The sequence below is a fragment of the Furipterus horrens genome, unplaced genomic scaffold (genome assembly GCF_987537825.1).
Source record: "Furipterus horrens unplaced genomic scaffold, mFurHor1.1.pri manual_scaffold_5, whole genome shotgun sequence".
NCBI lineage: Eukaryota > Metazoa > Chordata > Mammalia > Chiroptera > Furipteridae > Furipterus > Furipterus horrens.
In genome coordinates this window covers 196,249,424-196,274,123 of record NW_028327175.1, presented here as the reverse complement: position 1 = coordinate 196,274,123, position 24,700 = coordinate 196,249,424, and the positions used below count along the sequence as shown (strand labels likewise).

At 53.5% G+C, this 24,700-nt stretch overlaps 1 protein-coding gene across 1 annotated transcript in view; it reads right to left on the bottom strand.

Annotated features, from left to right (window-relative positions):
- Window positions 1–24,700, bottom strand: part of ADAM12 (ADAM metallopeptidase domain 12) — a 229,599-nt gene that overhangs the window by 47,251 nt on the left and 157,648 nt on the right. Inside the window, exons 10-12 of the mRNA XM_090279436.1 lie at window positions 23,899–23,983; window positions 20,212–20,360; window positions 1,988–2,165 (exon numbers count right to left, since the gene is read on the bottom strand). Of these exons, the coding sequence (XP_090135562.1) occupies window positions 1,988–2,165; window positions 20,212–20,360; window positions 23,899–23,983 (412 nt within the window). The remainder of the gene's footprint in view (window positions 1–1,987; window positions 2,166–20,211; window positions 20,361–23,898; window positions 23,984–24,700) is intronic.

Sequence of the window (24,700 nt, the reverse complement as noted above, 5' to 3'; positions counted from 1 at the left end):
AGCATATGGCAAAACGCAGGCACGCAAGCATTTGCTGAGAGCTGGTGGTGGGAATGCTGATTGGTGGGGGTGATGGGGATGGTGGGGATGGTGAGGATGCTGATTGGTGGGGATGGTGGGGATGGTGGGTATGCTCATTGGTGGGGATGGTGGGGATGGTGAGGATGCTGATTGGTGGGGGTGGTGGGGATGGTGAGGATGGTGAGTATGTTGATTGGTAGGGGTGGTGGGGATGGTGAGTATGCTGATTGGTGGGGGTGGTGGGGATGGTGAGGATGCTGATTGGTGGGGGTGATGGGGATGGTGGGGATGTTGATTGGTGGGGATGGTGGGGATGGTGAGGATGCTGATTGGTGGGGGTGGTGGAGATAGTGACATTGTCATCATGATGATGATGAAGATGGTGGTGGTGGTGGTGATGGGGGTGAGAGGGTGGTGGTGATGAAGGTGGAGAGGCTAACAGTGCTAATGTGAATGGTGGGGGGGGGTGGCAGCCCAGTGGTCCTGTGGAGCGTGGAGTGGGTAAGGCTGATACGGTCAGCCCTAACCCGGCAGCTCATGGGTCCATGGAGAGCTGTCCAAATTATGTAGGTTAATGAACAAATACAAGGAGTTCAAATAAAAGACAAAGCATTTTTAAGTCAGCATGGCATCTCCTGAGAAGTAGGGATAACTTAGCTGATTTTTTTTCTTCAGGTAATTAGCGAAGTCCCTGAGGAGTTTCCTCTTTGCGTGACCCCAGCCCGTAACAGTGTCACGTGTTCCTCCACTAACCTGAGAGGGTGCCTATAACCCCAGAACGAGGACCTGTGTCTGCACGGCAACCACCGCGGTGCATTGTGAGCAAAATCGAACGCCACGGTGGACAAAACATTGGCTAAGACCCCCGCGGCCACCCCCGTCCCCGGTGCTTCTTTATTCAGGCCCGGCATTCGTGCTGACATGGTCAGACTGTGACCACGATTGTTCCTGCGGGGACGGGAACCGCAGAGACTCGGAGACGGCCGTGGTGGTTTTACCAGGTAGCTTGTTGGATGCAGACAGGGAAGTGAGGCTGCCCCCGAGCCTCAGCACAATTTTCCCCGCTTTCAGAGGGGCTCTCCCAAACACACTCCTCCTGAGTGAGCCCCACTGAGCCCCTCCGTGAACTGAGCTAAGCTCATCTTGAACTTGTCAACCGCTCCAGCTTGCGTGAGCTCTCAGGGAGGGAAGCCCATGTGCAGGCCGCCTGCTCTACAACCTCATCGCTTGGAAACGCCACCTCCCGCACACCCCCAGGGGGCACTTGTTTTACCAGGACGCCTCCCTGTCCCCTGTCCTTCTCTTTCTCTTTCAAGATTATTCAGAGATTAAGAAGCAGCTGTTGTGATTTTTATGCTGATTAACGTTAGCCTGGGCCCTGCAGGAACACGACCATTTCCCCGACACGGGCTCCTGTGCTGGGACCAGATGGCCCCTGCTTTTGCTTATTGCTTCTGGAAGCTCACAAGCAGAGAGGTGGGAGACTGGGAGCCGTGGGCCCGCGTGCCGAGGCGGCTGCAGCAGCCACGCGGGACTTCCACTCGGGAGGGAGCTCTTGGTGACAAATGAATGTGGCTTATTCAAATTCCCCTCTGTTCCTATGCCACAGAGAGGAAGAAATGGTGCTTATTAGCCGTTTGAAGCTGGCGCTGGCAGGCCAAGGCTGTCTTCTCTGTCAAAGTCAAAGCTAAATGCATTTTCATTGTTACTGTCCTCACCTGGCCAAGAGGACCATGTCCTTCAACAGAGAAGGTCCTCTGTCTTTTTAAGGCAGTGATATAACTTATTTTATGCAACAGTTAAAACCAAGAAAGCATCTGGCTTGGGAGGCTTGTTCAGGGCGGTCACACAGGCCCTTTGCCAGCCTCCGTTTCTAGCCCTTCCATTTGGCTGCGCGATTCCTCTGAGTTCTCGCTGCTTTGCCCGTACGTGACCCCGACACTGATGTCCCGGAGACGCCCCTTACCTCCGGCTCCCCGCAGTCGCACTCCTCTCCTTCCTCGACGTAGCCGTTCCCACACTTCTGGCCCCCGAAGGCCTGCTTGACCTCCGGCAGGTTGAAGAGGCACATGCCCACGCCCTTCTCCAGACTGGCCTCCAGGTCCTTCCTGCTGCAGCTGCTGAACACCACGGGGAAGGGGTACCTGTGGCGAGGAGCCGAGGGCTGGGTCAGCCATCGAAGCCTGGCCTGGCCTCTCCCCCTTCCTGTGTGCGACTCCCAGGCCCCACCGGCCACACCCGCCCGCAGGTCCACCGCCGGGGCTTCGTGGGCAAAGGCTGCCATGCTCAGTGTAAAGAGAGGCAACGCCAGCTGCACCCTGAGTCCATCCCTGCACAGTGCTGCCGCCACCGGTGAGGGCGGCTTTATCCCAAAGGGAATGCTCTTCTGACCGTTTCCAAGTCAGCACGTGGAGGCAGTCATTAGGCATTTGTGAACTGTCCCATGTGCGACGATGCTACGGGATGCAAATTCTGGGGACCTGTGGCTTGCAGTGTGGACGCATACTGGTGTTCTTCTTGGAAAGTGAAAAGAAGGAAGGAGGACAAATGACTGTGCTCAGCAGTTCCAGGGGTCCAGGGACACAGCCCTGCTGTGGGTCAGGGCCGGCCGACACTGGCCGTGGGCCTAGGAAAGACCAATCCCCGTCTTCCCCAAGTACAAAGAGAAGAGAATGGAGGGGGCCAAAAAGCAGGGCCTGCTCCTGCCTCTAAATACCAGGGATACAAAGGGATGCGGCTGAGAAGGGCAACTTCCCAGTAGAGTTCATGTCCCCCGTCCTGGTGTCAGAGGGGCTGCCCATCCCCTTGCACCTGGGGGCACTGCGTGACTAATTCATGGCATTGTCCCATGATCAGAGGTGGTGATTGGGGCCACTTCTGGTCGAAGGCAGTTAAGCGACTGCTCCTCTCTGCCAGCTGACCTAAGACTTGGAGGAGCCAGAGGTGGCACCTGGCCTGACTCACTGGAAGGAGGGAAGCCCTGGAGGGTCATTCCGAAGGGAAACTCCATTGCACGATTAGCCACTGGAAAGTGGGGCGCTGTTCCTTCAGTACCTAGTCACGCAACATACGTGGAGTGTCTCACTCTGTTTTACAAACGCGCTTTCGCATGTCCTCAGGCAGCAAGGACTAGAAGGGACAGAAGGTTTCCTTACTTAGAGAAAAAGCAGGGCCTGCTGACCAGCCACCCCAGCACCCTCTCCCTGCCCAGGTAGTTACAAGATGACATTATAACTGGATCCCAACCGACTGGCCAAAGCAATGCACCCTGCCTGCCATTCCCTGAAGACGGCAGGCTCGCCACTATTGCATGATGGGAGTTTGGCAATTTTTGAAGACCACGGCCACGCTGGTAACGCCACACTGTTTACGCAAGAGTTTTCTATCAATCTCAGCCTATGAACTCTGGAGTGTAATTCTAATCGACAAATCCATTAATAAAGGAAAGTTCTGCTATCGGTTGCAAAGGCAATAAACCATGACTTTGTCTTGCTGTAACGAAGTTCCTTTTGAAATCTTTATAACTTCCCTTGGTAAACAGTTTATTCTAGGTTTCAAAATGCTACGGAATAGCTTCAGATGATGATCCACAAGGAAAATGGTAATTGTATCAATTTAGAAGGACTTTGCATCAGAAAGACAGTGGTATATTGCAGACGGAATTGGGAATAGTTCTTCTCTTGGCAGAGAAATAAGCCTCATGGAGGCAGAGATGGGACCCAGGTCCCTGCGTGGGAGGGAGTTTTCCTGGAATGTGTGTAGCTCAGTGCCTGGGAGACTAGACATCATTCCCACTCAATGATATGCCACTGGGCGTTGTGATAAACTCTTATCAGTTCGTTCTGGAAGGAAACTGATTTCCTGACCATGTTAACAGCTAATTAGGAAAGTTACCAGGGTAAGTTGTAAGCCTCGGGGAGGCTTTGGAGCAAGAGTAACAGTTGCTGGGACAACCGGATGGAAAAGCTGCCTGAATCGCCTGCCTCCCCAGCGAGCAGCCGGAGGGCTGAGATGGCTGCAGTCCCAGCTCAGACAAGACCCCCAAGGTCACCGTCTTTCAAAGTAAGACACACATTTTGGGCTTTTGGTGGCGAGTTGTCAGTAAAGAAAACAAGATGAATGAGATCAGTTTCGGTCCAGGATTTAAAGTTCGGGGTGTTTGGGAGAAGAGCACAGGGCAGCTTGCTGTTGGCACGGCGTTCATGGGCCTGCTCCGGATGCAGTCAGATGTAAGTGCGATAATATTATTAGCTGTGCAATAATAATATTAGCCGTGCAATAATAACTTTCTGTCTCTCCTAGCTCCCTCCTGTTCTGTGAAAGGACAAATCCCAAATGCTTGTAAAATTCCCTGTCATTTAAGAGTCACGGACAAAGAACAGCCTTGCTCAGAGACACTGCTCTTAGGAGTTAAGTTTCTCGAGGGGCCTCTGTTTTAACAATGACGGGGTACTGCCAGGTGAGGCATTGATGGGCTTGCTCATGTTGAACCAGGACTTCCAGCAGGGCATCCAGGGACAGCGCAGAGCTGGACCTCAGAGCACGTGGCCTCATTTCATCGTGAGCCACCTGCCTTCCAAGTCGGCACTGTGAAAACTCCCCACACCGCTGGCCACAGCTCCTTCCACGGCACTGGCAAGTGATCCTGCTTCCCCTCCAATCCGGGCTTTTCTGGCTTGCTCAGAGGGACCCCGGTGACGACTCTGGGAAGGCCCCTCTCCCACACACGCCGGCCTCCTTCCCCCCGTCCCCCCCTCTGCAGTCACCTAAGAACTCCCTTTCGACGATGGGGCGGCACGGCCATGGGGTTTCTGTCCCAGGATGGTGTCTTTGCTGATGTCACCCTTCCATGATCCCCCCTCAGGGAAGGCAGGTGCCCACTTCGCTGTGACAGAGGCTATTCCTCAGCCCTAGCTGAGCAGTCAGAGGGAGTCTGGCTCTAGATGAAGACAAGCCGAGACTACTGTCTGTCATCATTCAATTATTCTGCAGATATTTATTCAACAGCTACGACATGCCATTGTTCTAAGGGACAACCTGCAAAATATGCAACAGTCCTGGCTGTCACGGAGCCGGCTTTCCAGTGGGGCAGACAGGTCATCACAAGCTAAGGGTGTGAATGAAGTGTGTTGGAAAGGGATGAGTGTGGAGGAGAAAAAACAGGCAAGGACGGGGTCTGTGTGGGAGGGTGGGCAGGGAAAACCTCACTTGGGGACAGCGTCAGAGGCTTTCACTGGGGGATGGGGAGGGAACAGGCCGTGGGCACACCTGGAGGAAGGATGTTCCAGGCAAAGGGAGGAGCCAGGCACAGGCGTGTGGACAGGTGTACTGGCCTAGAGGAATTTGTTCCTCGAAGAGAGGCAGGCTCTTCTCTCAACAACCCATCCAGAGAGGCGACCTCTTCCGCAGAGAAGGCCACTCAAGGTCATGTCCATGGCCAGAGGACAGCCATCGTTTATCATTAAATGCGGGAGGGGGATTCCCTGCACCGACCAGCACTGACAGCACTGGGAGTGCTTCTCATAAAAACTCCAAACTCTGACTGTTTCCCCCTTTTTAAAAACCAAACTATTTCTGATTGACAAACAAGGATCCCTGCTTTTGCTAAGATCCTCTTGGTTGACTGGCATGTAGGAACGAGAATATCTAAAATTACATCTAACCCAACGACCCTCCCCCAATAAACAGAATTTGTCATCCCAAATAATTTCAAATATCAAGCGATAAGGACATTTGATGGTGCCTGATACCAGATTCCTCTAATTACAATATAATCCTAATCCACACATATCTGAATACCCCTTATATCCCAATAGCCACTGGGTGCTCAGGGGCCAGTGACGATAGATGTCATTGACTATTGGCTTAAAAGGTCAAAAACGGTTCACAGGTTTGCAGAAAAAATGTGCCAACGGCCCATGATCGGGGACGGGGATCCATTCCCCGGCTCGGTGCCCGGACTCCCTGGACGGGATCTATCAGCACGACTGTGAAGATCAGCCACACCTAAAAGAATGACACCAGGAAGATGCCTGACACGGCCAAGCCCCTGCTGCCTCGGTCCCGACGCTGCCTCTGATGCTTGGTGATGGCAGAATTAACCCTTGTGGGCAGTATGGTCACGTCTCCTTCACTCAGTCCTTCACCCGCTCATCCACCAAGAAGGAGGTCCCGGGCTCTGAGGAGGATCCCGGGACGGTTCACACGGGGCCCGAGCTCTTCCCACTGCCCCCTGCCAGAGCCTCTCTCAGCCCCTCCCCACCTCTCCATCCGTACTCATAAAACACGGAAACACGTTTCCATATATAAAATAAATATCTCATGCATGTTTATCATACACATAATATAAAATCTATAAAATTATGTATAGTAATGTATATTACTATAGAAATTATATTAAAACATAAATTTGCCTGTAATTATTAATAATTTAATAGATATATATTGTACATCCCATATATTTTTTAAGAATTTACTGAGAACCTACTTTAAGCTCAATGATCTGTTGGACAAACTCTCCCCTAGTAATATATTTTTTCCTGTTTTCTACCTGTAAACCATCCAGCGAGACAGGTAACATGATGCCCATTTTGCAAACGAGGTGGAGACTTGACTGAGTTCACAGTTAGGGGATCGTAGAGACTAGGTTTGAGTCTCCTTCAGTTTTTTAAAAACTGCATTTCCCTCTCATGGCCGTCTGCTTTGCACTGAGTCACCTGTGCTGACACTGGGGGGCTGGCCAGTGGCCCCAATGGACGGACCCTCCCGCTTCTCAGCAAGCCGGATCAGAGGCTCTCAGTGTGGTCCAGCATTAGCGACACCCAGAAACCTCCTGGATGTGCAAACGCTCGGGCCCCGCCCAGACCGACTGAGTCAGAGCACCCAGGGGTGGGGCCCAGCAGCCTGAGTTTGAATAAGTTCTCCTGCCGAACATCACATTCACTATTTAAAACTATAGTCCAGTGGCTTTTAGTACATGCACAGTGGCATGTGACCATCACTGCTGTCTAACTGCAGAACACGCTCCTGACTCCAGAAACAAACCGACCGCACACCTGTTAGCAGTCACTGCTCACCCCCGACTCCCCATGCCCAGTCCCTGGCAACCGCTCATCTGCCATCTGTCTCCAAGGCTTTGCTATTCTGGACCTTTCATATAAATGGAGTCATACACTCTGTGACCTCTTAAGTCTGGCTTCTCTCACTTAGTGTCATGTTTTCAGGGCCCGCCCATGTTGAGGCATGTACTAGCACATCATCCTTTTTCATGGCCGAATAATATTCCCCTGTGAGTTGTACCCCCACCACCATGAACGGTCTTCTCAGTTCACGGCCCAAGTGATTTACCAAAATTAAAGTTTGGGAACAAATGACCAAATTTAAAATCCAAACATTGTAAAGATAACATGTGGACAAACCCGTGCTTATTTGTGTCAAAAAATAGATGTCATAGAGGCTCATCATGGGACACCATCAGCGCACTTGAATTACAACTAGTTTTGTTTCTCACTGTGGTTCCCTTTCCTGAGAAAAGCCCAATACACTGCCTTGTGATAAACCGTATGTGATTACAGGCCTATGCTAAAAGTTCCACGAGCATCCGTCTGCCTCTTAGAGCCAAGTTCACGTCGTGACTGAATTTTCAGACACCCTTACGTGTTATAGTAGGTTTAGTCTAACCATCACACTATAGACTGATGAAGATGTCAGGAAAGTTTCCGATCATGAACAGTGATATTTCTGTTCTGAAGCAAGTTCCTTCCTTTGGCTTCAAATTCCAGTGCCTAGCATTTCGCTTTCTTTTGGCTCAAACTGTTCCTTTCTTATTTTATACCTTTATTCCCTGGAGCATGGAACAGCACATTGAACTGGGCCTCAGAGCTGCTCACGGTATCAAAGATCCTGCGCAGGCCAAGTTAGTAGTTAAAAACCGTGAACTTCACTTTCGCCCGCAGCCTTTGGTAAGTTCATCCCAAACTGTTTTTTTAATACGTCTCATAAATTACCCCAAATACGTCAGGACGACGACTCACTGAATGGATAACAGTATAGCAATGGCAAACTGGCGCAAAGCAAGAAAATTGGAGAATTACTCAGAAAAGCAGCCCTTTCGCAAGACACCTGCCCTGGGCACAAGGACGTGCTAGGAAAATTGCGCCTCAGACCCAGGGAGACAGCTGCTCTCGGCTCCTGGGCAGAGGATGTCTCTTGGCAGCTGCACCAGGGTGATGGGCGGCTGCTCAGAAGTGGCCCCTGTGGGACAACGTACCCCTTTCTCTAAGACTGAACTACCAAGGGCCCTTGGGGCAGATTCGCCGCACTGCACGCAAGGTTAGAAATGAAAAAGGGGTGCAGAAGCTGGGCGATCTGGGGAAAGGAGACCGCCCACAGAATGCACTTTTCCAAAGAGGAACGCCACCTGCTGCTGGCTCCCACGAACGCAGTCACAGCTCGATAGGGCGGCCGTCCCAGAGCTGCCAAGGAAAACATTATCAGGGGCTCCGTTTACACAGACAAAGCTGCAGTCAATATTCCTTCCTTGTGGGAGCCTGGTGTGCGCTTCAGCGCTATGCTCTGGGGACACGCCCTCTGAAGCCAATTGATCGACCTTGACAGTGGGAGCTGGGGTGCTCTCTGCCTGCGAAAGCTCTCTGGGGGTCACGGGGGGACAGGGCTCTTCCAGTGGGACACCAGGCTGCAGGTCACGGTTCGCGACATTTCCGGTGACTCTGCTGCCTCAGTGATAAATATGTGCTGGGTCCCGGAGTCCGGGGGTGACATCAGTCCTCGTGCTGACCACAGGGAAGGAAGGGAAGGGACCAGAGGAAGAGGAGGACACAGCCTGGGGAGCTGCTGTGGACGGCTTGGAGCGGACGCGACTGTGTGGTTGGAAAAGCCAACATCACAGGAAACTGGGGCCATATGGGAAGCCATCCAGGTTTCTTTGTTTAAGTCAATTTTTTTTTTTTTAAAAAAGGAACCTCACATCTTCCACGGCTGATAAATGATGGGCCAGTTTGGGAATAACTGGTTTTGGAAAACAATCTGCTTCTCACTGCTTTCTTTTCGCAGACTGAAATTGAGTTTTATTTTCTCCTGACAGCGGAAGGGACAGAGTCTGCAGCCCTGGGGACTCCCCTGGACGGGGGCCCACGGCACAGAGGCGCTGGCGAAGAATTGGAACCGGAGGGCCACGTCTGAGCAACACATCGATGAAAACTGACTCTCAGCTTTAAAACTGAGCCTGCTTTCATGTCTACGAAATGGGGACTGTGACAGACACCTCACACGGCTGAGGACGATGATCAATGAGCTCCATACAAAAACACAGGAGTCTCTGGTGAATTTCAACGCACCACGAGGTGCTAGTTGCCAATATTTATGTGAAAAAGATGCGTATTTATTTTTCTCATTTAGAGTTGCTGCTTTGGCTCCTTCAATTTACTGACTGCCTGTGCCTTGACCATTGTGCCACTGGCCAACATTTCCGATACGGGGCTGAACTTATTATAGCTGCAGCCCAAACATAGCAACCGTTAAACTGTAAAACCACAAGTACAAGTCAGCTTGAGAGGAAAACAATTCAGGAGGCAAAGGAATGATCAGGCAGTTAAAATAAATACGATCCCTCAAATTCATACATACATGGTGTTCACGCAGAAAAAGACTCAGCTCCGTTCTGGACGGGCCAGGTTTCACCAGCTCAGCCAGAACATTACCTTGGGAGTATAACCAACGACCCAAACCACTCACAAACCGAAACAAACGAACACGTGCTCAGGTGGCTCTTATCTGCCGGGCGGCCAGTGTTTTCAGTTCCTGGACGCTTCTTCCAAACGTCTCTGCCCGAAGCTCATGTCACCTGAGTCCCGTCCAGGCATTCTTTGGTCCTGTTACTCCATGGCCAAGGCCACCTGAGCTCAGAGTGGGCAATGGTCACTAACAGACTGGACCTGGCACCGTCCTCTGAGAACACAATCTAATGGCTTATCCCTCATCAGTAACTCCACAACCAGTTTGAAGACGTTTTCAAAGGCAACTCTCTCTTTCGCAGCTCACAGCCAGCGCTACTTATTCCTACACGATGACCGTCTTTTCTGCCTCGGTGAGTTCAGGACCCCCCTACAGCAAGAGGGCGCAAGAGGTCACGCTGCGGATGGACGTTGCTCGCCATGTTTCAAACCAAGAATTCCAGGGCCACCTTCTGAAAAAAACCTTCTGGTTTTTCACAAGTATACCCAGGAATAAAAACTTGCAAACGCACAAAATTCAGGTGCAAACTGAGAAGACGGTCCTAGTGGGGTGGGTGGTGGGTGGTGGTCTCTCCTCGTCAGCGTCCCATGTCAGGGGCTCCTGGCTGCACCCCGCCTTGCCCGTTGAGGATAATAAATATAAATAAATATGACCAGCACCCACTCTTCTGTAGGGAGCCCCTGCTGTGGACCAGAGCTTGGCGGGCACTTGCACTCACCGGCACCCCTGGGAGTGGGATTACGCGTTACTCCCATTTTACAGAGGAGGACACGGAGGCTCAGAGGGGCTGGGGACCTTGCCGCAGTGACGTGGTTCAAGCCAGGACTGCGAACAGCTCTCTGACATGAAAGCCTGTGTTCCTCCCCAGCAACCTCACTGCCCCGAGGGCAGGCGGGAGGTCCACAGGAGCAGCATCCCGGGTTTGCCCCCAGGGCAGCCTCAGGCAGGACCTGGCACAAAGGGCCGGGCCAGGACCATCAACATTCATGGAGGCAGCTTCCCTGGTGCCTCGGGAGTGTAACCTGGGGGCAGGTGAAAGCGAACCCCGTGGTCCTGCTCATGATTCCGGGTGCACCTTCAAGCACCTCCCTGAACGCCTTCGGTGTAGCAGAAAACAAAGGCCCGGGCTCGGGATTGACCCAGCACACCTGCGCTCAAACACGGGCCAGGCCGCGCACACCCGAGGGAGCCTGTGAGCCTGCTCGGGCCTCCACAAACTGCGCGCGGAGGAGACAGTCACCCCCCTGGACAGCGGCCACTCCGCTGGACCCCTCTAGGGTGTGACGGTAGAGGGAGGCGGACCCAGGTCACCCTCGGCCCGGCCAGCGAGGCAGCTGCTCCCACGCACAACGGAGCACAGCGGAGACTGCAGGAAGCACTCCTCTCCTCGTCACGCCAGGAATGAAAAGTGACCGCATCAGGGCTGAACACGGACCCAGCGGAACCCCCAGATGGGCTGCAGACAATAAAGGAGAGCACAAGGCCAGGAGCAAAGGAACAAAAACTGTCCTTGTAGGACATGTCCATTGTTAATAGCAGACACCTGGGGCCCCAGGCAGAGCCACCTGCTGCACGTTGTTATAAGTCCTGTTTTTAACACGTGACCCTTGACCTCTGCCCCTCCTCCTGGAAACCAATTAAAGTGCAAATGTAATTTCTCAGAATTTTAAATAAAGATGCCAACTGAGCTGTGGTCAGCAGGGAGGGGGGCACACAAGGCCTCTAGACCCTTCAGTCCTGAGTGTTAGTGGCTGCGGCCGCCCACGCCCAGTCCTGAAAGGGAAGGCACTCGAGGGCAGGGGACCCAGGGCCACGCTGCAGGGACGCCAGCCCGTCGGAGGGGGCATCTGAGACCAGCTTCTCAGCGTCATTACAAGAAAAGGCTGCTGTCATAGTCCCAGACGAGTGCGCCCTGTCCTCCCCGCCAGGGGACAGACCTGCCCAGGCCCAGCCGCTGCCTCTGCTGCTTCTGCCGGCCTGTGACAGGGGAGGCACTTCCAAGCAAATGCGATTGAAAAAGCGGTCACGATGGGTGCCGCCAAGCCGCCCCACGAGGGCTGACGTCTGCACAGGCCCTGTGCTTGCCATACTGAGCTCTGGACGCCGGGCTTGTCACCGCAGCCACCAGGGAACTTGGGAGGGGAGCAGGGCCGGCCTGTGCCCCACCTCAGGGGTCAGGAACAGAGGGCTTCCCTCCTCACAGACACGCAGCGAGGGGCTAGGGAAGGGGCCCGAGGCCACGAGCCGGAGCCGTGGGCTGACATCCTGAGCGGATCCGGACCAGCTGCGGGCCCTGCGGCCTCGTGGGGCCTCAGTCTGCCCATCTGTGATGGGGACGAGAGCGCATTTGCCCTCCCCTCTCCTTCGTGCTGATTTGGGGAGAAAGGAGACGGGACATTCTCTGTAACCTGGAGCGCGCCACAGGGCCTTACCCGTCCAGCTACTTGTAGTTTTTCTCTCCTGGACCGTCTCCTCCTCCTTCAGCCAAGCTGAGCACAGGCCCTCAGGAGGAGCCCCTTCGGGAAGGGCTCCACCTTTTGAAGCAAATTGCTTCTGTTCCCTGGGTCTCCATGGAGCATTAAGAAAATGGAAGCCACAGTGGACGCAGCTCCCTGTCTACGTGGGGTTCCTCAGCCCTCAGTCTTTCTTACTCTCTTTGCTTTTCTAGTTACCGTGTCGTATACAGTCCCGCAAGCGATGGCAAACCCACCGCGGGAGGATGCGGGCTGGACAGGAAAGGACAGTGGCCACGTTGCAGCAAGTGCCCGAGTTAATGGAGGAGACAGTAGCCCAGACTCTTCCCCGGAGCTTCAGCCACCACACCAAGGAGAAGGGGTGGCCCTACTCCCCACACATCTGACTGCACTGTCATCACCCCCCATGCACTCACCCAGCCGCCGTCAGCTGACCGTCTACCACCAGCCCACGCGGACGTCCACCCCACCCCCTCCCTTCAATCCGTGCATCCATCCTTTCCTCCTTCCAGTAAATAAGTAGTTTCTGAACTCTACGAGGTACCAGGACCCCTTCCAGGTGATGGGGACTCAGCAATGGACAAGACAGACAGAGCTCCTGACCCAGGGGAGTTTAAAGTGGGTCCTTCTGGATAGTGCTGGTTGCAGAGAGGCCCATGACTGACCCTGGCCCTCACCCCACAGCCTCCATGCCACCTGTCTTGGGGAGAGAAGGAAGCCGTGGGTGTGCGTGTGTGTGTGGTAGGGGAGGTGGACAGAATTTCAGCTGGATTGTTTTCACACATGTTGTACCACAAATAAAATGCTGGGTTAATGAGCAAAGGCAGGAAGAGATTCTCTGCTGTTGTAACATAAGCCGAAGGAGGTTTGCAGAACTAAATGGCTTAAAAATGCGGCACCGTTCCTGCTTCCCAGAGGTCACACGGGGACACTGCTCTGTACTGAGGCTTCAGTCCCCACATGAAGCCCAAACATGGGAACACACTTGTGGCCACTTCCATGTGGCAAACACAGTTGGGGGACTGGATGGCACAGCTGCCCAGTCTCATGCTAAGCCCAGCTGCATGGAGCCCAGCTGCACGGACCTCAGTAGCACTGGGCCCTTGTGAAGCCTGTAGTTGGAAGCTCAGCACATTTTCCTCAGACTAATACCCCGGGATAGATGCCTTCCTCTTCCTCCTAAGGTTTGGAGCTGCTGCAGATTTTTATCCGAGATAAGGATTACAAACACGGAAAGGCAGAGGACTAGCTCCTGGCAACTTGGTCTTGTCTGGGGGCTTCCACGTGGGGAGTGTGGAAAGTATAGGCAATTCATGTAACTTTCTGAGCTCAGCTCCCTTGTCTTTCAGATGGGTTATAATCATACCCACCTCACACAGTTTCCTGATGAAATAAGACATCCTGAATGCAATCTCCTCGGGTCAAATGCAAGTTTGCCTGCGTTCACTTCCCCGGAGCTGGATATTCGGGGAACAGTGGCTAGGCAGCCCCGGTGCCCTAGTTCGACCTGTGTGTGTGTCCAGCTTAGGCGGGGAGGACAAGTCCACCAGGCCCCTGGGCAGCGACGCTGAGCGTTCCCATTCTGCATCCATCACAGAGAAATGCCTTCACGTTCCAGCGAGCAGCATCAAGTGATGCGGTGCCCTTTGGAACGACTGTTTGTCCCAGCTCCCCCCTTCCAGTTCACGTGTCCTCTGTGACAGTGTCGGGATGCCGCCAGCTCAGCCGTGCCGGCAGCGTGAGGACACTGACTCCGACCAGTGCCGCTTTAATCTTCCTGGACGTCCTCATTTTGTAGCCACGCCTCCCATTTTCCCCTCCTTGGGTAAAGATTTCCATTTTCTCCCTTATACTTCAAGGAAGGAAGTAAAGACTGTCTTCAATTTTTCATTGAGAAAAACAAAATAATCAAGGGAAGAGCTGATATGGGGAAATGATTTCCTCCACCCCTATTCTTGTGAAGTCCCTTTATGATCAATGCTTTTCATGATCTTAGCCCCTCAAAGTTCGGAAGGGGGTGAGTTTGAATTACGTGGGTCCTGCACTACTTTTCAAGAAAGCGAGTTCTACCTAGAGTATAGGCCTTCTAGCTACATCAAATTCCAATCGGCTCCCACCACTCCCAAAGCTCTGGGGACTCTGTCACTGAAAGGCACTATGCAGTTTAGTCTCTTAAAACACATTTTCAGACAGAGGCCTCAGCCAAAAGAAATCCAGTGTTCCCCTTTATATGAGCCAGGAATTCTATGGGTACTTGCCTGACCCTAGTCCCTCCTTCAGGGACTGGTTCAGACTGGACTTGATTCCAGGATGTCTTCCCAGCCCACCTTTGTTCCTGTTCATGATGAGTTACTGGTCAATTTTAAAAAGGTGCCCAGTGCTACGAGGGCCATGGTTAAAAATCCCTCCTTCTCTTTCAGAGGCACACCCTGAAGTTCTCAGGGGCAAGAGGAATGGCGCCCCGAGCTTCTGGCCTGTGAGCCCCAGTGCCCTTGCCCGTCTCCCCCATCACGATACGAGTTCCTAGACATCGCCGTCCCCGCCTTCTGTGTCCGTGGGCCCGCCGGCCCCGCAGGCCGTGGCACAGAGGCCGCTGCACATGTTGGCCGAGCCAGTCACTGGTTGTGCTGACTGGTCTCCTAACCCCATTCCCTGAAGGGGGCTTGTCCTGAGCCGGAGGTCGGGCCCACGTCGCCTCGGTTTTCATGACAGGGGGCTGAACTTAGGTGCAGACAGCTGGGTAGCAGGTAGGGGAGTTAGGTGGGATCGAATGAGCCAACGACGCAAGCCCCGGAGGAAGGAGGCAGCCGTGCTTCTCCTCCAACATGGTTTCTTTGCTGGAGCTGTAGACGGCACGTCCGGCCGTCCAACCACAGCTGAATGTGAGTGGCAGACACCCCAGGGGAGCAGAGGGGACCCTCAGGCGCTTATTTCCTCAGCGCCCGCTTTCCTGGGTGCACGACACACTGTCGTCGCTCCCTCTGGGAGCACATCCTGTGCTGGGGAGCCCCTCACCCGTCTGGACTAGACGAACCTCAACAGCCCCGTCCCCTCCTCTTATCCTCTTAGCCTTGGCTTGCAAACCGTGGTGGTGGGTCCTCTCAGACCCCCGCGTAGAAGGGGACGGCGCTCTGCTGTGCCCTCTGAGGTCAAGTCCTGACAGGACACAGGCCGTAGGGAGAGCAGAGCGTGATCCGGACAGAAAGAATCTTCTAGACTGTGTCTCCAGACTGCAGAGCTGAGCGGACAGGCCGTGGAGAGACAGACCCCAGGTGTGTTCATGCAGGACCTTCGTCACAGATTCCAATCGGTCCATTACACCGACATGCAGCTAGAGTGTATAGACTATTGTTTTTTTTTTTTTTGTTTGTTTTAATAGGAAGCCCCTTAATTTGGCAAGCAACAAAGCTCAGATGCTACATGATCCTCTTAAAAATGAAAATGTCTGAAAAGAGAAATCAGGCCACACCCCTGCCCTGCCCAAGCATCCTGTGACTTCTCACTGCCCCGGGAAGAACCCCTGTTCCTGCTGTGCAGATGGGGCTCTGATGGTGGGGGGTTCCTTCGGTCTGTCCAGCAGCACCAGCTCTGCCCGACCCCCATCCCATTCTGATCCAGCCCCACCAGCCACTGGGCTCCCATGGGCAAGGCCTCCTGCTTCCGAGCCCTGGCTCAGCATCCCCTCTGCCTGCCTGTCACCTATGACCTCTGCAGGCTCACCATCCCGCTCTTCCTCTTGGTCTTGGCTTAGAGGTCACTCCCCAGACAGAAGTCTTCCTTCCCTGGATGCCCAGTGACAGTCAGGCCCCCAGGCTGTGCGTCCGTCCCCTTTCCTTCCTGTCCCCTTCCTGTCCCCGTGTCTCCTTCACAGCACTGACTAGTGTTCAATCCTCTATCCCTGACTAGAGCGTGAGTTCCCTGAGGGCAGAAAATGGGTCTGTCCCGTCCACGGCCGTCACCCCGACCCTCACCACGAGCCTAGTGAGGGGCAGGAGCTGGGTGCACTCCAGGTTCAGCTGTACCCGCAGCCCACGGCTCTATTATCCAACCTCATCTCAACAAGGCAGCAACCTGCCTGCCCCCAATCAAGAAGCTGTGGGAGTCATTTCTGAATGTTAATACTGCTTTTTCTCCCACTCTAGGAAGTGATGTTTACTATTATGCTAAATATTCTTTTCCAAGAGTGTTCAAATTGTTTTCACAAGTTCCTTACTCCCATAAATGTGGCATACTCAGCCCCCACCCCCATTAGACCAAATGCTCCAAGAAGCTCCTGAAGGGACGGACTCGGTGGAGTTTAACCTCCCACGTGAATTCCCAGGTCCTGCCTTTGCCAAAGACTACTCTCCAAGGGGGGCCTTACTGCTAACCAGCCAAAGACATAAAACACACACTCACACACGCTAGAGGACGAGCCGTAATTAAGGATACAACCGGTAAGGAAACTCCCTCCCCCGCGCTGGTGATGTGCAGCGTAAGTTACGACCTGTGTGTTCAAAAGAACTCCGCTCGCTCCTGGTATTTCCAGGCCTGCAGGCCCAGTGTGTCAGCGACGGCAGCGGGTTGGAATGTTCAGAGTTCGGATTCAGGAATGTCTCTGATAAGGATAAGGAATAAACAAGGTATATGAGGGGATGCACTGCCCCTTGGAAATTGTCTGCAGTACTTGCTTCTTTCTGATTCTGGAAGATTTCAATGTCATTAAAGCAGCCATCAACTCATCTCTTGACGAGTCACCTTTGGGGCGGATGCGAAACTCCCATTTTTAACATTTGCCCCTCATGCCTGAGTCAGTAGTGGGGGGTGGGGGGTCATGAGGAAGCTGGTGTTTGGACGGGGGCCAGTTTGAAATGAGCCCTTCACACGGCGTGCGTGGGTGAGGTGCTGAACGACCCTTTGTGGCGTGCCAGGGCCTTGCAGAAGCCACAAGCCGGAAGTCAGAGAAAGGCCTTCCATTCTTCAATAGTTCCATCGTCGCTCTGCGCTGAACGACAGTCATGACACCGCCATCTATCCGTGGAGCGCTTTACAATTTACAAAGACACGCGATGTCACGTAATCCACCCCCCCCTGCTCTCATGGGCATGAGGTAAGGGAACGGCCGCGCCGAGAGAACGCTGGGGATGAGAGGCAGCCTGGAAAGCTGACAGCGGGTGATGGGTGACCGGGGTCGCCTGCGCAGCGTGACCTCCCCCGCACTCTGGGCTTTGGTGATTAATTCACCCCCTTGCTTAGGAAGTTTCTTTTGGTCTGAGAAAATTAAAAACACCACTTTCTAGGCAGCAATGTGGGATCACAAATGAGAACCAAATAGAAAAGGTTTACACAAAGGCACAAGCTCAGCAAAAGAGAAAATGTAGAAATTGCTAATAAGGGATAAATCAAGTAAAGGCTATTAGCAAACCCCTGGTAAGAAAAAAAAAAAATAAAGAAAGGCTTTTAAGTGATTTGCTGAGCTCTGAACAATCCCGTTCTGCCGACGGTGGTCGGGTATCTCCGGGGGAATTGGCTCATGTCCATAAACACCGGTGTGAAGACTTGCCAGGTTGAAGGGCTGGCACCGAAGTGTAGAGGGGACCAGAACGCGGGCCTGCTATTTATTGTGCCTCCAGGATCATACAGCTTCGAGAGCTGTAGGGTATTCTTCATCTGTGCGCTCCCCACAACAAGAAACACAGGGCTCAAAAGTATTGGTGAGCAAATCAGCAGAAGAGGGGCGATGGATGGATGGACGGAATAATGAATGGATGGATGGGTAGAGGGAGGGAAGGAAGGAAGGAAGGACAGACCGATTCATTTCACTGATGAGGAACTGAAGAGCCAGAGGGGTGACTAATTTGCCAGGATTACCAAAAACAACTGGGGTCAGAACTGGGACTGCCAGGGCCCTTCAATCCCAGCCTAGTATTTCCAGTCCAGACTTTCCTTCCCTCCGCTTGTCTCTTTCATCAAGAGTTCAGAAACATTCACAATATTGGTTAACGGTGCTAGTCACTGGGAACCACTCCGGAGGCACATATGGTTGAACACTGAACGACGTGGGAGTTAGGGGAGCCGGCACCCTTCCCACCCTAAAAATCCGCATATAACTCTGGATCCCCAGGCACTTGGGCGATCCCTCGGTACCCATGGGGGACTGGCCCCAGGACACCTCCCCCTGCCCACAGAAACCAGGGTCTGTGATGCGCAAGCCCTTCATGTGGAATACGTAGAACAAGGCACACGGTCAGCCCTCCACATCCACGGTCCCCAGCCTTGGATGGGAAACGCGGTTTCAATTGCAGTTGGTTGAATCTGCGGATGCAAAACCCAGGGATCTGAAGGGCCGGCTGCTATTTATTGAAAAAAAATCTGCATCTAAGTGGGCCCTCCCAGCTCCAATCCACACTGTCCAAGGGGCCCCATTGTCTGGTGCGTTTGTGCCTATTGGATGCCCATTGAGAACAGAAAGCACCAGGTGACCAGGACGCAGCCCAGCCTCCCTCTCCCCCCCCTGAGATCCACCCAGTAGGCTGGCTGGTCTGGGAGGCTGGGCTCCACCAGGCAGACGGAACACGGCAAACAGAAGCCATCCACACGCCCCGGCCACCCTCACGCCTCAAGAAGGAATTCTTTGCCCCAAACACCCGGGCTGCAGTTACTCTGTCTCTCCTGACACCTGACGTGACAAGGAGCACACTGGTTCTCAGTGACCTGCCCCCATAAGGGGAGTTCCACTGGTGGCCTGAGAGACTCATGTTGGGCTCAGGGTCTTGCCTGCTGTCCTCACAGGAGCAGAGAGCAAGTTCCTCTCTCAGGTCCTGGCGACGGTGTTGAATCGTGCACGGGACAGAACCGTGAGCTAAGGACCATGGTCCCAGAGGGCTCTCTGCTAATGGTGGTGACGGCTGGAAGGAGCAGAGATTTGCTGGAATACGGTGCTCGCCGCCCTTTGTTTTAGGGGCGCAGCGAGGCCCAGCCCGCCACTGGACAGAAGGCTGATCGGGCTGTTGCTTGTAAAAGCCTGAGTGCATTCTGTAACGGTGCACTCCTCTCTGGGGGCCACGGAACCTCTTTAGCAGGGGTCCCCCTCTCCCATGACTGCCCTGAGCTAGCATGTCTTCCCGGGGGCCGGACTCTGGGCTGCCAGCCTGCAAAGTGAGCCCAGAGGGCAGCCTCGTCCGGGGGCGAGCCACAGAGACACACGCCGGGAAGGTCTCGAGGGATGAAAAGGACGGCGGCACTGAGGAAGCGCGTGTCTCCCTTGCTCACAACCCCCTTCTCACGGGGGCACCGCGACCTAGGCGGGGGGGCGGGCCCCTCGAGCGGCGGGAAGGCATCAGAATCTGTGATGAGTCAGAGCTGATCCGCTTCCACCCCAAATGCATGCTCCACAAGGACACAGCCTTCCCTTGTTCCTGGGTGAACCAAGTCTAGGGCTCCAGAAAGGCATTCAATGAGCGGTAACATCACCTAGGGAAGCAGAAGTCACGGCACTTACACCTCTAAGATCTGACGTGGTGACAAAGTATCGGAGGGGACAGCACAATGCCCATGCCACCCGCACGCGTGAGATCCTCTGCGGGGCCAGCCCCGTGGGAGGCAGCACCCTCTGAGGGAACCTGGCTTGTCTGACCTCGCCCACGGGTCTCTAGGGTCATCAGGCCCTCAGGTGGCCGCAGCACGGGAGCTGTATAGAGGCTCAAAGCACATGCGTGCTGGGGCTGCTGGTGTTTTCTGGACAGACGGCAGCGTGCGTCCCACTGCCGCCCGGGAGGTCAGTCCTTGCCATATGGCATCGCAACCTGGGCACCCGTGCCTCTGGGCAGCGCAGTTCACTCTTGCTACTCGGGGAGGCATTTCTTTCTGGAAACTTCCATGGGTGCCCTGGCCAGACGACCGGGCAGTTTCCCGCCCAGCTGTTTCCCAACGCCCGTTCCAAGCTGCGCCTGCCGCCGCGGCCGCGGGAGGCGCGAGTACTTGCCCGGTGGAAGGGTTCATGATGCAGCCTCCTTTGTCGGCGGCTGTTCTGCAGCTACAGCCTCTCTCCGGGGTGTCGTGGTTCATCCCGAAGTTGTGGCCCAGCTCGTGTGCCAGGGTCACGGCCGCGCCAAGGGGGCTGTCGGAATGGTCCTCCAAGAAAACACAAGAGCACAGAGGCATAGTTCCCACAGCTCCTCGGCCCTGTTCCCCAGCCCCCCTCCATCCAGACACGTACTTTTCCTCAACGTGGAGCCCCCTTATCTAGGTAACACATCCAATTAAAGCAGCTTGGGGTCCCTCCTGCTGAGGGCTGTACTGGTCACCTTTACACGCAGGGCTCCTATCTTTCCACATCACAACCTTTTGCGTCCTGCTTCCTACATTGTCCCAGGAAACAGCTCTGCTGACTAAAGTGAAACACCGTCCTACATCACAGGAGGGTCTCATTCCTCCGCGGCTAATAAAAGCGCCCCTTCAACCATGGTTGAGGCGTTGCTGACACAGAGCTGGTGAGGGGAACACAGCTCGCGACCTCCTGTGCGAGGCCTGAACACTGTCGCTGAGTCCGCCCCCTCCCGTCTGCTGGGAGAAGGACACTTGGAAACTTCACAGTAACTCACAATAAACGCTAACCACACCGAGTAACCCGTCTGAAGCCTCATCGAGTTAAGACTGTCAGCCAGTTGGGCCTCCCTGCCGCTGGCCCTTCCTTCTGCCACGGGGACTTTGGGGCTCGATGGAGCAGGCATCCTGACTCTCTGACTTCGGTTGCTGGGCTTTCCTCAACCTTCTGCTTGATTTTGGGAGGCCGTTTCTCTATTCTGTAAGCTCTGCTTGGCCACCTTCACTCAGTGAGGTGCCTGAATAGCTTGGCTAAATGCATATATAAAATTAACTAAAAGTATCGATATATTGTTACTTAACTTTAACACACGGAAACTAGTGAGCGAAAGAGATTCGCAGACATTGTGCCCAGGAATAACATTTCTGGGGAGGCCCGAAAGCCACCGAGGACTGAAGGGACCCTACTTGAATCGTACCGGGGGCTGCCCTGGCACAAGATAAGAGGCTGTTCAAGAGGCGTCCAGGAAACAGCGATCCTGGGTTTTCGAGAAAGCATTATCCAGAAAAAGAGAGTCTTTGTGGGGCCTCTGGAAAAAGGTGCATTCGGATACAGATGCCACAGGCACGTGAGGGGTTGCAGCTGGGGCCGCCTCCATCACCAGTGCTCGGCCTAAGAGAAGGACGGCACGTCGAGGAAGCAAGTTATTCTTGGAGTAAATGAAATCCCTAATAAATGACTCTGTTTGGATTTTACAGTTTCCTGTTGTAGGAAGCTTCACAAATATGTTTCAGGAAATCAATTCTCAAGAATAACACACGTTGGCGAAGAGAATGCAGTCAAGGCTCCGGACGGGAAAGGCTCAGTTTCACGTGCTTTGGCTGCAAATTCAAGGACTTCGTCCTTAAAACATCATCGACATCTGACTCTTGTGCATCACTGAATGTCTCGGTTTGGCTTTTCATTGCCCAATTGTTCTACATTCTTTCACGAACAGGTGATTATAAGCAGAAGGTTTCTTAAGAGACCCTGATAAACAGTTTACATTTGTAATAAGGTAAAAAAAAAAAAAAAAGAAAGAAAAAGAAAGAAACCTCTTTCTTCAGAGCATTATCGCCAACACAAGGCTGTTTCAGTCCAGTGCACTTTAAAAGCATGGCTGCATGTTACCCAAACCACTGACTGCTCTATCTTGAGAAAATAGAGAAACGGTATCAGAACGCCCAATTTCAACCGGATTGGCAGCCCCGGTCCCTCACTCCAGGACTTCCTGCCCCGCACATTTGTTCTGAACAAGGTGTGGCTGCCTGTGACACCCGGGGATTTAAGTTCAGAGGCGCCAGGAGCAAGTCCAGAGGTTTTAGATCTTGCTTATCTCGTGGATGTTACAGAGGCTGAGGGAGGTGTGGCCTCGTCTTCCCCGCGGACACGTCTCCTTTACATGTGGAGTGAACAGGGAGTGTGTGTGTCTGAGGCCGGCCTCAACCGCCGCCTGGTGGGCCAAACGCACTTCCTGTTGGTTGGCTTTGGCCTTAGGCATTCTCACGGCAGTGTGCATATGTTTGCTTACATTTCCCACAGTCATTTCCATCCATTAAAAAAAAAAAAGTTAGGCATCCCTGTGTGTTTTTACAGAAGGAATCTTGACAAAATGCTTGCATGGAAATAGAATGAGGGATGTGAACTCCAGAAAGCCACTTAGTGTGATCGGGTCGGCTATAAAAGCGTTTAAGGACCGCATAGAGACAGGGCCGGCCATGCTTATGAGGAATTCAGTTTCAGCTCTAAAAAATGTTTACACCAGTTTGAAGTAGCAAAGTCAGTTAGCAACCGACCATGGGACCGTGAAACAGAAAATGATTCCCTCTTAAAACTTTACAGGCTGCTCTGTAAAAATACAGTTGGGATCTGACTTGAAATTCGCCTGGCACCAAGAAAAACCAAACTTTCCAGTGGCTTCTACGGTGCACAGCACGTACAGGGCTTCCGGGTTCACAAAAAGCCAGAGCACAGCCTGTTCCAGCCAGAAATTGGGGAGAGGGCACAACTCCCCAGCCCCTCCGCAGCCTCCCCAGCCCCTCCGTGGGCACGGCCCCCACGAACCCCCAGTGCTGCCCAGGGGGGAGGGGGCGCTCCCTCGTGTCTGTTCACTAAGACGATTGGGTGAGCAGTGTGTGGAGAGAAAAGGAAGAGTCAGCAGAACACACCTCCTTCCGCCCTGTAATACAATGGAGTATTCACAAGTGTTCTGTCTGAAGAATGCGGAGGGACTCATGGTTTCGGGAAGGGCAAAGCTCTGCTGGTTTAATGGTCCCTGTGGACACTGCCTGGCTGATGATGGGTGCACGGGGGACACCCCATCCTCAGAGCAGGGGCTCACTGGCTCGGGGTGAGCTTCCCTTTAATTATCGGAGGGACCAGAGCAAGGGTCCCCTGCTGGGCAGTCTATCAAAACTGCCTCCCTCTTAAATTCATAAGAAACAAGTCCCAAATATTCCTCCCGTTTTTATTTCCTTTTACAAACATATAGAGCCCATATATGACAAAAGGATCTTTGTAGAGCAATAAACCCGGGTCTCTGCCTTCCAAGAATAAGGTTTCATATGGACGGATTGGACAGGGGCTAGGAGGTATGTCAAGCATGCGCAGCGGTAAATAGTTGAAGACCTCAGACTTCTGGCTGCAGGGGCCGGAGGCAGAAGCCTCAGAAAGCCACTCTAACGACTGCGTTTGGTGAGACTGCAGGCCATCCAAGAAGCTGAGCGAGGAGGGCAACCCCGGGCCCTGGCGCCTCCCAGCGCTGGGAGAGGGTTCCTGGACAGGAATACTTTGACCCAAATCCCAGCTGAAACTTCTTCTACGTAAACGGGGAAGACTGGGTTGCATTGAGTCATTTCTGCATGCTCACCTTTCCCGTGTGTAAATCGACGCGCTTTCTAAGCAGTCCCTCAACTATTGTGGGTGACGCAGGCTCACAAACAGAGATAGAAGGAAGGCAGGATGAAATCTAAAAGGCGTTAGCACAAAGAGCCTGACTTCACAAAGGCTGGTGAGAGGAGGGGTTTCCTGGAACCTCTGCAAGGGGAAGGGGCCCCCGCTGCGAGGTCCCAGGTGCTCCCGACTTACCATGACGACCCCCCCGGACTGCTCCGCTGTGCACATGCTCATGATGGGCGCCATGCCAATGATGGTCCCTTGGAAATACACGCCACTAGGAAAGGAGAGAAAGGAAAGGAGTTTCTTAAACTAATACAGAGTGAAGACATTTTCTAACATATATCTTTTGGTTTTGAAACCTTCAATGAGAAAAAATCTATGGTACTTCAGAACACTGTGAGTTCGGCGTGTAACCGGGTCAAGGGTCGGGGACACACGTGACAGAACTAATGAGTGGGATGTACATGAGCAGGGACACACGCAGTCCCAGAATGACCTGCGTTCCTGCAGGAGATGCAAAAGCTGCAGCAAAGTTCAGGGTCGCTATGTGAGGGTATGCGGATGGGCGGCTTTATCTTCAGATCCTTTATGATTTATTTTCTAGTTGTGCCACAGTCCCATATCCTGTTCAGGTTTTTGTTTTCAAGACTCAGACAACCACCGGTCACATTTCTTGCACGTGTGCCTTGTGTTCTGCCTAGTTGCTAATGGACGGAAGCGAGGGGGAGCCTCTCCTTGTCCACAGGGTCTGCTGGTGGAAGGGCGGAGAAGAGCCACTGCGGGTCCCTGTTAATTAAGTGAAGTGCGTTCATGGCTCCCTGGATGTTCTGTCGTAGGCAAAGTTTGCTCTCCTGCGGGACATGATCAATAGGTCGGACACCCAAGTTCTTCCACGATGTCCTGCTGCTGGAGCTTGTAAAACTGAAATGGGCAGGAAACGGACAGATCTTCTGCAGTCAGTGTAGACGCGAGCACCCGCAAAGCCTCAGCA